Source organism: Neomonachus schauinslandi, chromosome 3 (assembly GCF_002201575.2).
Source record: "Neomonachus schauinslandi chromosome 3, ASM220157v2, whole genome shotgun sequence".
Classification (NCBI taxonomy): Eukaryota; Metazoa; Chordata; class Mammalia; order Carnivora; family Phocidae; genus Neomonachus; species Neomonachus schauinslandi.
This window is the reverse complement of record NC_058405.1, coordinates 143,174,667-143,188,437: the sequence shown is the minus strand read 5'-3', so window position 1 is coordinate 143,188,437 and position 13,771 is coordinate 143,174,667. Positions and strand designations below refer to the sequence as shown.

The following is a 13,771-nucleotide window of genomic DNA, read 5'->3' as shown; positions in this document are numbered from 1 at the left end:
TGGGATCTTGGGAAAATGATTCATTCTGTGGCGCAGCTTCCTCATTCATAAAATGGGAATAATAATGCTACTATGGTATAGAGTAGTTGTGATGCTTAAATGAGTGAGATGCTTTCATAGTGCCGGGCATGTAGTAAATCAGTCAATGCTGTGTAAGTATTTGTTATTAGGATAGAGTCTACAAAATTCAAAATTTCATCCTCTGGTGCTGACTGAATTCTAGCTCGTCCTGTTTCCAACTTAGGGAATAAATACATTAAAAAAGGAGCCCAACTTTGAGTAAGGAAAATAGATTTCCTGGGACAAATTTCAGACAGATAGCAAAACAAGATACAGAGGAAGAATAAAATAACATCTGCATTTGCCTCCTCAGGATCCAGTTCTTTATGATGGAAAAATGGAGAGAATGATTGAAAAAGTATCAGCCAGAGGTAGAGTTATTAGCTAGTGATGGGACGAATAAAGTAGCTGAGGGCCACCTTGAGGGTCAAGGGCATCAATTAGAAAGGATCGGGGGGAAAAATTGAATAGGATGATTAATATTCTTGGGGTAGCAAGAAGGTCAGCAGGCCAGGATCCCGACATGGGGTAATTTAGTTGATTGGTGAAATAAGGGTAATAAACCTAGTCCCAGGAACGGTTCTGTTAACACTAGGAGGATCCATGTTAAGATTTAGGCCTTAACATTGGCTAAATTATTTTTGAAATACCTCATTTTGACCCTAGAAATTTTCCAGTAGCCATTTCTGATATTCTGATGAACATTTACTCTTCAGGACCGAGGGAACAAAAATTGACTTAAAAAAAAATTCATTGGCTTTGGTAATTGATATATTTGCCAAGTTGGCAGATTCATGTTCTCCTTATTTATATCCATGGAAGAGAACAATTCATCTTCCAGGTTAAACATGAGATGGACGACTCACATTTAACAATTCACAGATGACTGAGGACTAGCTGGGTTATTGCTTCTTATTGATTGCTTTGCAGGATTTCTAATTTTTTTTTTAAGATTTTATTTATTTATTTGAGAGAGACAATGAGATAGAGCATGAGAGGGGATAGGGTCAGAGGGAGAAGCAGACTCCCCGCTGAGCAGGGAGCCCGATGCGGGACTCGATCCCAGGACTCCAGGATCATGACCTGAGCCGAAGGCAGTCGCTTAACCAACTGAGCCACCCAGGTGCCCGCAGGATTTCTAATATTGTGGGGATTATTTTAGGGCTTTTCTGACTTGGCCTTGATGGTCACAGTCAGTTGCTCAGTTGTTCAGCCATAAGCCTAAAGCCCACATTGGAATGACCTGTGTGCCTTTTGATGTCCCTTCACCAACAGAGGGGGAACTAGGGAGGAAATCAAAGACTTTTAAAGGTATAAGATGTAAGATGTAGCAAAACACGTAGGTCTATTCTAGAGTAAGATGGCAAAAGGGTATTCTAGAAATCATCTGTAATTAAATATTGTCAAAGGGAGATTAGAAAGAAATTCAGGATCACCTGAGTTTCAAGTGACGTTAGATGGGGGGTCACTACAGTCTGGGGTCCACTCGGATGTGTCCCATACCTCTCCTTCTGGAGTCCCAAATCCATTTGGGCTGTTTGGAAGGTTTGGATGACTTTATGCGATTGTGAAAACAATACCGTTATGTTTAATTATCATATGTATTTTATATAGGCATTGGTGCTTCCAAATGAAAGAAAAACACACACTTCCAACAAAGAAGGATGGTGTAAATAGAAAGACCATTGAATTGAGCACCCATTAACTGCCATTAGCTGACTCCATGATTTTGCAGAAGTGATTTTTATCTCGGAGTTTTTTTCAAAATTAGGTAGGGAAGACTGGGAGATTAGACGGGGAGGAACAGGTGGGTGGGCTAGACTGTTGAGGTTCATTCCATTACTAAGATACTCTGGTTACTCCTGGAACTTCTTTGAAGCTGGATCTATTGTTCTTTTATTGTAAGTGGGGGTGGAGTGGTGCTGTTTTCCTTTAGGAAAGTACGTGAGGGTCAGAGAGCCAGCTGATTTTATTGTCAAGTCTCACTGGGGCTCTGAGGTTTGCCTTTGAGTAACTAGTAGAGAAATCTAGTCCTCTTTTCCTCCCTAGCCACCCCCCTTCAGAGTGTCATTTAGCTGGTAGACTGCTTTATTGAAATTTTGTTTCTAAATTCCTCCTAAGAAAAGATCACCCAGAGATAAAATAATGGAATCTTTATAATATGCAAAGTTTACTAAGGGTAAATCAGGGCTTCATCATTAAGGGTAAATCAGGGCTTCATCTCTTGTTCAAAAGGGTGATTCTCAAAGTGTTGTCCCTGGACAGCAATACCAGATCACCTGGGAACATACGAGAAATGCAAAATCTCAGGCCCCACCCCAGACCTACTCTACCAGAAACTGGATGGGGCCCAGCAATCCACATTTCCCCAAGCCCTGCAGGGGATTTTGCTGCACGCCACAGTTTGAGAGCCCCTGCCCTGAGGCTGATGTAGCTCACCTGCCGGAAGCTTTTATTGGATTGTTTGCAGACCGGAAAGGTAATACCCTCCTAAAGTGGAACTTGAGGAATTATAAGGTCCACAGAACAGTTTGAATGAGGCCACGAAGCAATAAGATCTCCCCATTCGAAGAGCAAGGCTTCACATTCTGTTCCTGGGAAGGCAAAGCCAGTGTCTGACAACCAGTGTGGGCAGGGTTCAGGCCAAAACCTAGGTCCACAGAGAGCCCTGGTCCATCCTGTTCCCAGATCCTCTCTGCCTAGGAAGAAATGTGATTGTTGGAGTTGGGAAAGGAACATGGATTCAAGTCCCACCTCCGACAGGTCCTGTTCTAGTCGTGAGAACTTTGGGAAATTCCTCCATTCCTCTGAGCCTCGGTTTCTTTGTCTTTGCAACTAATACCTCCTGCAAAGCATCTAATGGCTTAGGTGGCTCACAGATAGTAGGTACTCAATAAACACTAGTTCGCTTGCTCCCTGGGTATGTAAGGCTGATCCCCAGTTGGTACATTCATTCAGACTGATCCATGTCCATGCTGTACTAGTTGACAATTATTTCACAGATCAGCCCTGACTGTAGAAATATAAGCACATTTTCTTAAGGGACAGATGTCGATCCTCTTTTAAACGCAAACCCGGGGTAAGTTTAAAGTGTGCTTAAACAGATGAAAAAGAATGTTGATACTTAAATTATTGTCAAAAACAAGACACTACAAATTCTTTTTTTTTTAAATTGGTCAAATTTAAATTTTGGAAAGACGGCTATTTCACAGTGAAAACCTCTAGGAAGATCTTTCTTTTTTTTTCTGTTTAGTATTTTATTTTTTATTTCATTTTATTTTTAAAAAAGATTATTTATTTATTTATTTGAGAGAGAGAGAGTCAGAGATAGCAAGAAAGAGGAGAGGGAGAACCAGGCTCCCCACTGAGCAGGGAGTCTGACTTGGGGCCATGACCTGAGCCTAAGGCAGATGCTTAACTGGCTGAGCCACCCAGGCATCCCTGGTATTTTATTTTTATCTTTTTAAATTTTTTTTTAAAAGATTTTATTTATTTATTTGACAGAGAGAGACACAGTGAGAGAGGGAACACAAGCAGGGGGGAGTGGGAGAGGGAGAAGCAGGCTCCCAGCTGAGCAGGGAGCCCGATGCAGGGCTCGATCCCAGGACCCTGAGATCATGACCTGAGCCGAAGGCAGACACTTAACGACTGAGCCACCCAGGTGCCCCATCTTTTTAAATTTTAATTCCAGTGTAGTTAACAGCCAATGTTATATAGTTTCAGGTGTACAATATAGTGATTCAGCAATTCTATATAGGAAGATCTTTTCTTGAAGTCACTACTGGAACCCTTGTTAGGAAATTAGATGAAATGCCAATGACCATAGTGCCATGATGCATTCTGAGAAGGCTTATTGGCCATGCATAGGTCTGGGGGCACTTCCTAAGCAGCTGAGAGCCCAGAATTGACTCACAGCCCCAAGTAGGTGCTGGGGGCAGGTGCTATGCTGCTCTCAGAGAGTCAGGGGCCACGCACACGAGGTTACTTTGAAGTGCCCTCACCCCCTGAAGAGGCATTGGATGTGCTTTGGAGCGGGGGAGGCTTTTAAGGTCTTGGAGTCTGGTCTTCATAGATGTTTTTCAGTACGGTCTTGGTTCATTAATAATTTGCATTTGCCACCTTGACAACTTTCTCAAATATAAAATCCACTGCAAAAATCTTTGATTTTCCTCCTTAGTTCTAAAAAGTGAGTTTTAAAAGATTCCTATTGCTGTGCCCATCAGAATATCATTTAAAAAGCTTCAATTCTCCAGCCACTTATGTGTTGCCTGCAAATTCTTTAAGGTTTCTTCGGCAGATCTGGGGAGATGTCTAAAGCAGTCCGCTGCTTTCACGCAGCCCAGTCCCGCTGTTACAGAAGGATTCTGTCAGCTCAACACTGGTTAAATAAAACCGTGCAAAAATAACATCAGAGAAACAAATTACCTATGACCTATTTCCTCTGAGGAACCAGGTTTCAACCTTCCCTTAATTTTCTCTAACTGTGGGGCTGTTGGAAGGCACTCATTCTTAGGGGTATGGCTCATCCGCTAGTGGAGACTGTTTGTCATATCTAATTGGTGTTTCCTTCAGGATCATATGGCCTATTGTTCAAACTTCGCTATCACTATTTGTTCAAATTGTATTTTATTTCTCTTTAGATGTTTATTATTTTTTACTTTTTTAGACATTTATATTTTAATATTTAAAATATTGCATTCTAAGTATGCCAGTTCACATTTCTCAAATGTCTGTTTAAAAGAAGATGAATTCTCTTCTTGAAAAAAATCACACGTGCCATTTAGGAAGGCAGAGCACACCCAGATGAAATAATAAAAGAAAAAAATTTTTTTTAAGATTTTATTTATTTATTTGAGAGAGAGAGACACAGTGAGAGAGGGAATACAAGCAGGGGGAGTGGGAGAGGGAGAAGCAGGCTTCCTGTGGAGCAGGGAGCCCGATGCTGGGCTAGATCCCAGGACCTTGGGATCATGACCTGAGCTGAAGGCAGACGTTTAACTACTGAGCCACCCAGGTGCCCCAAAGAAAAAATTGTAAAGCAGTAAACTGACAGGTGCTAAAGAATAATTTGCAAAAATGAGCAAAGTTCAAGGGCAACTAGTTAGAAAAATGAACAGACCCAGGCAGTGTACTCAAAAAGGCTTCTGGAAGGCAGTGAAATTTATTTTGGGTTTTGATAAAGACACATTTGGATTAGAGAAAACTTGTGAGGGGACATGTTAGACAAAGTGGATAATTAACTTCTGTGAAGGGTAAGGAAAGCAGCTTTTATTTCAGATAATTGTGGAACCATAAAAACAATTAGCTTGTTTTTTCTTACATTGTAAGATTTAGGATGAATAGGAGAACATATATAGCAAACAATCTATTATAGCTACTCTTCGTTTCTTCCAATTTATTGAAAATCCCAGCTACATTTTTAGTTGCAGATTAGCCCACAAATGCTCTAATATTGACTGTTTTCAATTTTGTTCCGCCAAATTGTACTTGCTATATCATTTTTCATCTAATGCATGTCTATAATTTTTGGCTTTGTTCTCTTACATGACATTAAATGATTGTAGACCAGGCAAAGTTTGTATACTAACTCAATGACTCCCTATCTACCAGCTGTTGTGTTCTTTTTTCCCCCTCCTAAGTGGAACAAACTTTCTTCTGCAAAAATTTACTTTAGTCACAAACTGGTGTTTATGGTCATTTTAGAGAGAAAATTCCATAAACCCAAGTGAGCACTGCTGTTTTGTTATGCCATCAGGTCAATGCTGGCGAATGGAAACCAGCATCTCCCAGTGCTCTGGAGTGGGGGCATCTCTTTTTCGGCTTCTTACTGACTGTGAGAAATGGCTGGATTAAAGCAGCAAAATATTTCAATGATGCAGAGCAAAGGTGACTTCCTGTTTTGTTTTAGGGTTTGTTTCCTTCTCTTCTCAATGAAGGCTGTGTTTTCTGACAGTCTGCAATCCTTTTGCTGGGTGAAAGGGCAGGGTGCAGGGCCTCTGTAGGTCATTCCATTTACAATATGCCCTGAGAAGGCAGAGGGGGAGAGGAAGGAAAAGGGGCGGCTCATTAGTGGAAAGAGCAGACCAGGAGGGGATCTGTTTTCTATTTTCTTCTCTAGATTGAGCTAATTTGGATGGGAAGGGTTTTATTGTTGTCATCATCATCATGATTATTATTACCTGTGTGGTGTAATTTTCCTGCGCGGTTCTCTCAAGTGTTAGGTGAAATTGTTGGTGACAAGAGATAAATAATTAGTGTCATGTTATTGTAGTGAGTAAAATCAGAATAAAAAATATCCAAATACTTCAAAGCAGGTAGTTTTTTACTCTTAACCTTAAGAAGCAAAATTCAAAAATTCTAATTCTGCAGGGCAAAGAAAAAAAAAATTTTAACCTGTTTCTTGCTTCTGGTAGCCTGCTTGTAATTATGTACAGCATTTCTTCTTTTCTTTTTTGGAAAGGCAGTCTTCTCCCCCCCGCCCCCACTTCGTTATTCATAACGCAGACTCGCGTAGACCTGACCTCTGGGTTGATAAGCCTCCACTGCTGCATGCAGGGGGCTGTGTTTTCTGTGACTTGGACATGTAAAGCGACATTGCTGCGGTCCATCCTCCTCAGGTCTGACTTTGTGCAGAGCTGGTGATCCGCAGAGGTAAAGCTGTAGTTTGCTTAAAGACCCACCTCCAGGGAGCGAGGGTGCTTGGGCGGGCTCCCAAGTGGGGAACTTGGGGTACTCCTCCGTGAGGGATTGTGGTTGGCTTCCAGCGAGGGGCTGGGGCCTCTTCTTTGGAGCCAGTGTGGGGATGGGGAAGGAATGCACGTCTGAAGTCAGCGCCCTGTGGGGTTGTAGCATCCGGGCTGCTTCTCCAGGCTGCCCTCCCCTCTGCCTCCAACCCGCAGACCTTCTCTCCCCCATACCCGCTCCCTTCCCGGGAAGAGGAGCCGGCGTTGGAGGGCTGGGACTGCACCCGGCGGGGGGCGCGGGCGGAGCTGCCTCTCTGGCCAGGAGGTGCGAAAGTGAAGAGCAGCAGGTCCGAGGCACAGACCTCGCGTCGGGGCTCCTGCGGCCGGCGGGTCCTTCCAGCCTGCGGCGGTCGCTGCAGCCGCGGCAGCTCACACCAAGAGCTGGATCTTTTTGCTCAGCCTACAAGACTTGAAAACTCTTAACTGCACCCTCCTCCCCCCTTAAGAGTCTTTTCCCTCTGGTTTCCCCTCCATCCCCCGCACCCCTCCCCCCGCCCCCTACCTCCCCCCTTGGAGAATTTCATGCTTCTGTTAGCACCTTTTCGTAATCCAGGGGACGTGACAGTCCAGAGCTCCAAGTGCCTCAGCTGAATTCTACTTTTGTTTTTATTTCTCCCTCGCTTCCTCTTGTTTTCCTCTAATCTGATTCATCTGCGAGGTCTGACGCTTCTGCCAGAGGGAGCAAGGAATAAAGAGATGCTGCTGCCCCAGAAGGCTTAGACGTCGGGAAAGAAGAGCCAGAGCGGCAGGGGCGGCGGCGGCAGGAGGTCGGCGGAGCTCGTGGGACCCCATTGGGGGAATTTGATCCAAGGAAACTGAGATCGTCGGGGGAGGAGAAGCTCCCAGATCATTGTGTCCACTTGCAGGAGGGGAAGAGGGGACCGCGGAGCGGGCCTCTCGGCGTGCTCGGCACTACTCCACCCTGCCCCGTCCTGCCGGGATCATGGTCTGCGGCAGTCCAGGAGGGATGCTGCTGCTGCGGGCTGGGCTGCTCGCCCTGGCTGCGCTTTGCCTGCCCTCGGTGCCCGGAGCTTGGGCTGCAGCCTGTGAGCCCGTCCGCATCCCCCTGTGCAAGTCCCTGCCCTGGAACATGACCAAGATGCCCAACCACCTGCACCACAGCACCCAGGCCAACGCCATCCTGGCCATCGAGCAGTTCGAAGGTCTGCTGGGCACCCACTGCAGCCCCGATCTGCTCTTCTTCCTCTGTGCCATGTACGCGCCCATCTGCACCATTGACTTCCAGCACGAGCCCATCAAGCCCTGCAAGTCTGTGTGCGAGCGGGCCCGGCAGGGCTGCGAGCCCATCCTCATCAAGTACCGCCACTCGTGGCCCGAGAGTCTGGCCTGCGAGGAGCTGCCTGTTTATGACCGTGGCGTGTGCATCTCTCCCGAGGCTATCGTCACCGCGGACGGAGCCGGTGAGTCCTGACCTGGCCCAGCCTCTCTGCTGACCTCCAGCCACCCCGCTTCTCGCTTCTGGGAGTTTTTGCTACTCGCCTTTTACTTTCTAATTCTGCCTTTTTTTTCTTGGGATCGCTTCTCTTAATCACCCCTCTGTCGGGCACCGCTTCTTTCTTCTGTCTTCCAGACTGATGCACTCCGTGCCAGTAGGTAATCTGTCTTTCTACAACATGCACTTCATTCCACTCCGGTTACACTTGTCAACACTGACCCTGCACTTTCCAAACTTTACATGTCCACGTAGCCTCATCTTGTATGAGTGATGCTCCCTTCTTACTGTCTTAATTTGTTTACAGTCACTGCACTTTCTTCCCGGATTCTCTTGCATCCTCAAGCATCCATTTTCCATAGCTTTGCTGTTTTAGCCGCTTGTCAAGATTGTGTGGTGAAAACATAAAACCGAAGCACCCTTTTCTTCGAATCATTAGAAATGCCTAGATAATTTCAGTAACCTTACTCCAACCCACAGATGTTAGTGGTATGTGTTTGCTGAAAGTCCAATTTGAGCAATTACCTTCACCTTAAATTTCCTCCTCCTTTCAATGAGATAAATTGTTCTTCCATTCCGGACTGAAACAGCTGTGAAACATTGCTATGCACTGCTAATTGGCTTCTGTGACTTGTTCCCAGCCACAGAGCTGGCGAAGTGAAATTGCCGGGCTCTTTTCACATTCCCACATGCCTTCAAGTCCTTTTGTAAGTGACATATGGATGAAAGGAGTTATATTTAAGGCGTGCTATCATCATTCACTCATGTAATGTTATTTTTAATCTCAGCCCTTATCCCATTGTTAGGCTCTGCAAGTATGTCTTTAATACCTTATTTCATGCCCTTTGTTCTGTGTGTGCATCAACCACACATTCATCTTAATTTTTCCTTACCGGAAAGCTGGATTGCAGTTCTACATTTAATGGAATCAATCACAAGTTGTTTTCTCACTAGTGTTTGGTCTAATTTTGACACTCATAACTCTGAAGACCTCAGCTAGACCTAGTTCATTATGGTTCATTTAATTCTCACTCAATGTCACTCTTACCAGTTACCCCTGAACTCAAATTTCACCCTCATAGAATTTAATATTTTATGGTTGGTCCTTTTTCATACCCCCCCCCCCCCACCGAGGAACTCTGTTATTAGATGTGATGACTTGATTGCCTCTTCTGTTCATTTCCTGGGCATCAGTTTTTTCCTTCTTCTGCCTCTCAACTTGCTCAGCCTATGCTCATGCCCTTAGTCCATTTCTAGGTAATAGTTCTTGGTTGTCAGAAAAATGACGTGGGAAAATTGCTTTCTGTGCACATTGACCTGCTTAACGGGAAGTGAGTGAAGAGGTAAAAAGTACAAATAGCTGCAAAACCAACACTGAACAGAAAGATTCCAGAAGCTTTTCCATCGTCCTCTCACTTAGCGAATCGGTCTTATATAGACCTATTGTCCTCTTGATTTTAATCAAGAGCTAAGAACTGGTTGTATGCTATAAGTAGAAAGGAATGTATTTCTTATTAATCTTTGGGCTAGAAGCGCACTCTTGAGCCTTTGTACTCACTAATGTCACAGGCTGCGCAGAATCTGGAAGAGCTTGGTCAGTTGCTGCCCTGGTTTGCCAGGCACTTAGAATCAGTTAAATGCTGGCGCTTCACTCAGGCCAAGGACTAGGAATGAGGTGGCTGTGGTTCACTCTGAAATGCTTTCCTCCCCTTAAAGGAAAAGACTTGCTCTGAAACCTCTCTTAGACATGGACCTCAAATGAGAGACGTTTGGCAAGGGTAACAGCTTTCAAAAACCATGGTCAATATGGATGGGAAGCAGTTTCCTTAAGTGTCCCTGAATTACCTATCATTGGGGACCAAATGCAGAACAATTGCCTCATTGAAGCACTCAAATAGGCCATGCATGGAAACAATTTGTCAGTATGTGGGACTTGGTTTCTGAGCTGCTTTAAAATGCCATAATATCTGCTTTGTTGACAGCATCCTTGCTAGAAAAATAGGGTTAGGTGGCAGTGGGAACCGTATTTTTGTGACAGTCTCCCTTTACCACAACCTTCAGTGTAAGTCCAAGACACCAGCGGCAGGAGGCAGCTACAGGGGAGGTGGGGATGGGGAACGGAGAGGTGGAGTCTACCCCCAAGGGTCTCCTGGCTTCCCAGGCCAGCTTGCTGAAAATTGCATTCCCTATCCTGGGTCAAACTGTCAGGCACCTGGAATTACTTAGTAACTACCATATGTGGCCAGTTTAATTTACGATGCAATATACTCTTTGGTTCAGTGGGATATGATAGTTCACGAAGCCCTTTTTTCCCCTTCCTTTAGGTATAAACAGAATTGCTTATGTTTTATGATTAGAAACCAGTCGAATACAAAAATGAGGTCTCCCTGAATAAAAGGGGCCACCCTTCACATTCCTTCAATGCCAAGAGGATTTTTAAATCCTACCATTCACAGGGGTCTGTTCCCTCCACAAACAAGTTTAGGCCCATTTACAAAGCAAAGTCTTATTGAAATGGAGTAGTGCTTCAAACTATGTTTTGCTTTCAAAATACTAAGGGCCAGCATACATTAAAAAAAAAAAAAAAAAACCTCCTATCCTGACCATTACCAACAAATTCCTATGACATTTGTTCTTTTTCCACATTGTCTGTTTACTATGGAGCTGTGGCTTCATGCACAACTGCTTCATCTGAGAATTCATTTTGGCCAGTTCAGACCTCGAGTCCAGGCTTCAGGATCGTGTGGCAAGTCAGGAGTGCAGGCCGGGAGCCCGGCAGACCAGGCGCTGAATCTGGACTCTGCCTCCTCTCGAGTGTTATTATGGGAAAATTCTGTAAACTCTCTGATTGAAAGTTTCTGATCTGTACCATGGAGACAGCCCGCCTCTACATCCCCCCGGGGCCTGGCGAAGATGAAATGAAGCAGCATCGTACCTGGGACGTAGTCCCTGGCAGATTGTGCGGCTGCTTTGCTCTTTCGCCACGATGATCGTCGTTTTAGCAAAGTGAGGGGTTCTTTTTTGAAGTGGTATGCTGGTCAACGCAGATACAGCTTAGAAGTTTGATCACTTCAGCTCTGGAAACCAAGCTCTACGCCAGGACCCAACTGGAAAAGCAGATCTTCCTTCTGAACACATAAGCTTAATATTGCATTTTCCACAAATGGACCTGGACCTCAGGCTCAAGAATAAATCCCTTTTGGGAGCACCAGGAAGAAGGAATGAGTCTGAGGGATGTTGGTCAATTACAAGTAGTTTATCTTGGAAATGTAACGATCAAGAATTTAAGAAAACTGTGGTATGATATTTACCAGCTATTTATTCAACACCCATGGTTCGCCATGCCAAGGGCTTTATAATCAGTCCTCAGTCACTGCTGCTTTCCATGGCGGTGTTAGCTCGTCAGCCCAGCGAACACACGTCTCCACATCTCTCTCGCCTGCCTGTGCTGCACCAGCTTTCAGGTGCAGGCACCGCTGTGCACTCATTTCTCCGTGCTCTGAGGAACAGGCAGCCTTTTCTTTAGCTCTGGTCTGCAAATATTTGAGGGGCCGAATACCAAGAAGGAAGAATTATTTAGTGTGATAGGAAGGCAAATGGAGTGGAAAGGAGAAATGGAAATTTTAGATTAAGGCCGGAGAGAACCTGGTTCTAAGGATCCCTCATTCCATAAAATATTGAAAGGCACTCTGGACGGGGTAGGGAAGAGGGTATCTCCATGAGTTCTGGTATTTCATTATAGCTAACCTAATTAGTGGTAATAGAATCTTGCGTAGTCCCCAAATCTTATTTTAATAACTCCTTTTCTCTTTCATTCCTACTACCAAACTTCCAAATCATTGTTGCTATAAATAGCAAAATCAACTCCGTTCTGTCTGGCCTTTGTCTTTCCACGAGGTGTATAGAAAGAAGAGCTACAGTTTTGAATAATTAAGAATTCTGTTTCTGCAGTTGCACAGTTTTAGAGGTTGGAATTCCAGTTTTGCCATTAATGTTAGACCTTGAGCAAGTCATTTGAGATTGACATTGGGAATAGAGAAGAACAAAAGAACTCTTCATATGAAGTGACTGACAAATGGCCAAGCAGAGTGTGAGTGTTTAGCAACCACAGCTAAACAACAATATGTCCTCTCAGGAGAGGGATCTTGGGCAGCAACAGAATGTACCAACATATTCTGTCTGCTGTTTTAAGTGTGTTATGCATATCGACTTATTATAATAACTCCGTGGTAGGTATTTTGAAGAAAAGGAAGCGGAGGCGTACAAGTGATTTGTGCAAGTTCATAAAGCTATTCAGAGAAAAGATTCAAGCCAGAAGCCATTCTCCACTACACTTCCTGTCTCATGAAGAAAGAGGTGATTCATAACTTTAGAAAGAATCGGCGTCTTTTGACTATCAGATTGCAGTTAAAGGATCAAATTTTGTCTATTGTATTTTGAAAGCCCACTTATATGTAGCTTAAGAGAATAGAAGACAGCCCTGGACAGGGATTCCAAGAGATTAGAGATAACTACCTCACTGCCCTTTTGAGATAAGAGTGCATTCCAGACTCTCACATCTAACCCAGAGCCCCTCAGTCTCATCATGCCACAAAGTGAACTCCTCATTTCCTTATCCTCATCTGCCTATACTTTTCTAGTATCTTTTATATGGTTATGAGGCCCCAGCATACCCATGCTCCAGGCCTGGGAGTCAGCTTTGATTTTTACCTTATTTTTTTTTAAAGATTTTATTTATTTATTTGAGAGAGAGAGAGAACATGAGCAGGGGGGAGGGGCGGAGGGAGAAGGAGAAGCAGACTCCCTGTTGAGCAGGGAGCCCAACGCGCAGCTCAATCCCAGGACCTGAGATCATGACCTGAGCCCAAATCAAGAGTTGGATGCTTAACAGACTGAGCCACCCAGGCACCCCCAGAGAGATAATTTTTGTATAGATCACTTGTGTGTTATGATTATTGGACTTGTTCAGGAATAAAACCATTGGCATGTTACTTTAACACTTGGATACATTTATCATGAATAAAGTCTTTGAATAGGGTAAAAGTCATTAAATTAATAGTATATGACTGAGTTGAACTAATGTTTTAGAATCAAGTATTTGTTGCCTATTTGTTTATTTGGTGGTTACTATCTTTCCTTGTATATAGCTTTTTAAATACCAGATGAATAAAAATGAATAAAAATGAAAGATAAAAAAAATCCCAGATGATCATTACTAAGCCCGTGAAAGTAATTCATTAATTGTAATTTTGAGTGCTATTGTCCTAAAATGGTATTTAGCCAGTCCTTTTTAATTTATTCATGATACATCCTATAAGGAAAAAGGACAGGGGAAGAATGTTATTTTCTGTTAGGATAAACAGATATTAAACTTATTTAACATAAAGTGTTAATACAAAATTAAAACTTATATAAAAGTTTGGAGGTGAAGTATCAATAAGAATAGATAGCGAGGTGCAGCAAGTCTCAGCATGCTGTTTTGCTGAGGCACTCTTATTCACTAGAGGCTATGTTC

The 13,771-nt window shown here is 43.8% G+C and overlaps 1 protein-coding gene across 1 annotated transcript in view; it reads left to right on the top strand.

Annotated features, from left to right (window-relative positions):
* Positions 1 to 7,350: 7,350 nt before the first annotated feature.
* The window catches only part of FRZB (frizzled related protein), a 32,471-nt gene continuing 26,050 nt past the window's right edge, over positions 7,351 to 13,771 (top strand). Inside the window, exon 1 of the mRNA XM_021703362.1 lies at positions 7,351 to 8,224. Within this exon, the coding sequence (XP_021559037.1) occupies positions 7,747 to 8,224 (478 nt within the window). The 5' untranslated portion in view covers positions 7,351 to 7,746. The remainder of the gene's footprint in view (positions 8,225 to 13,771) is intronic.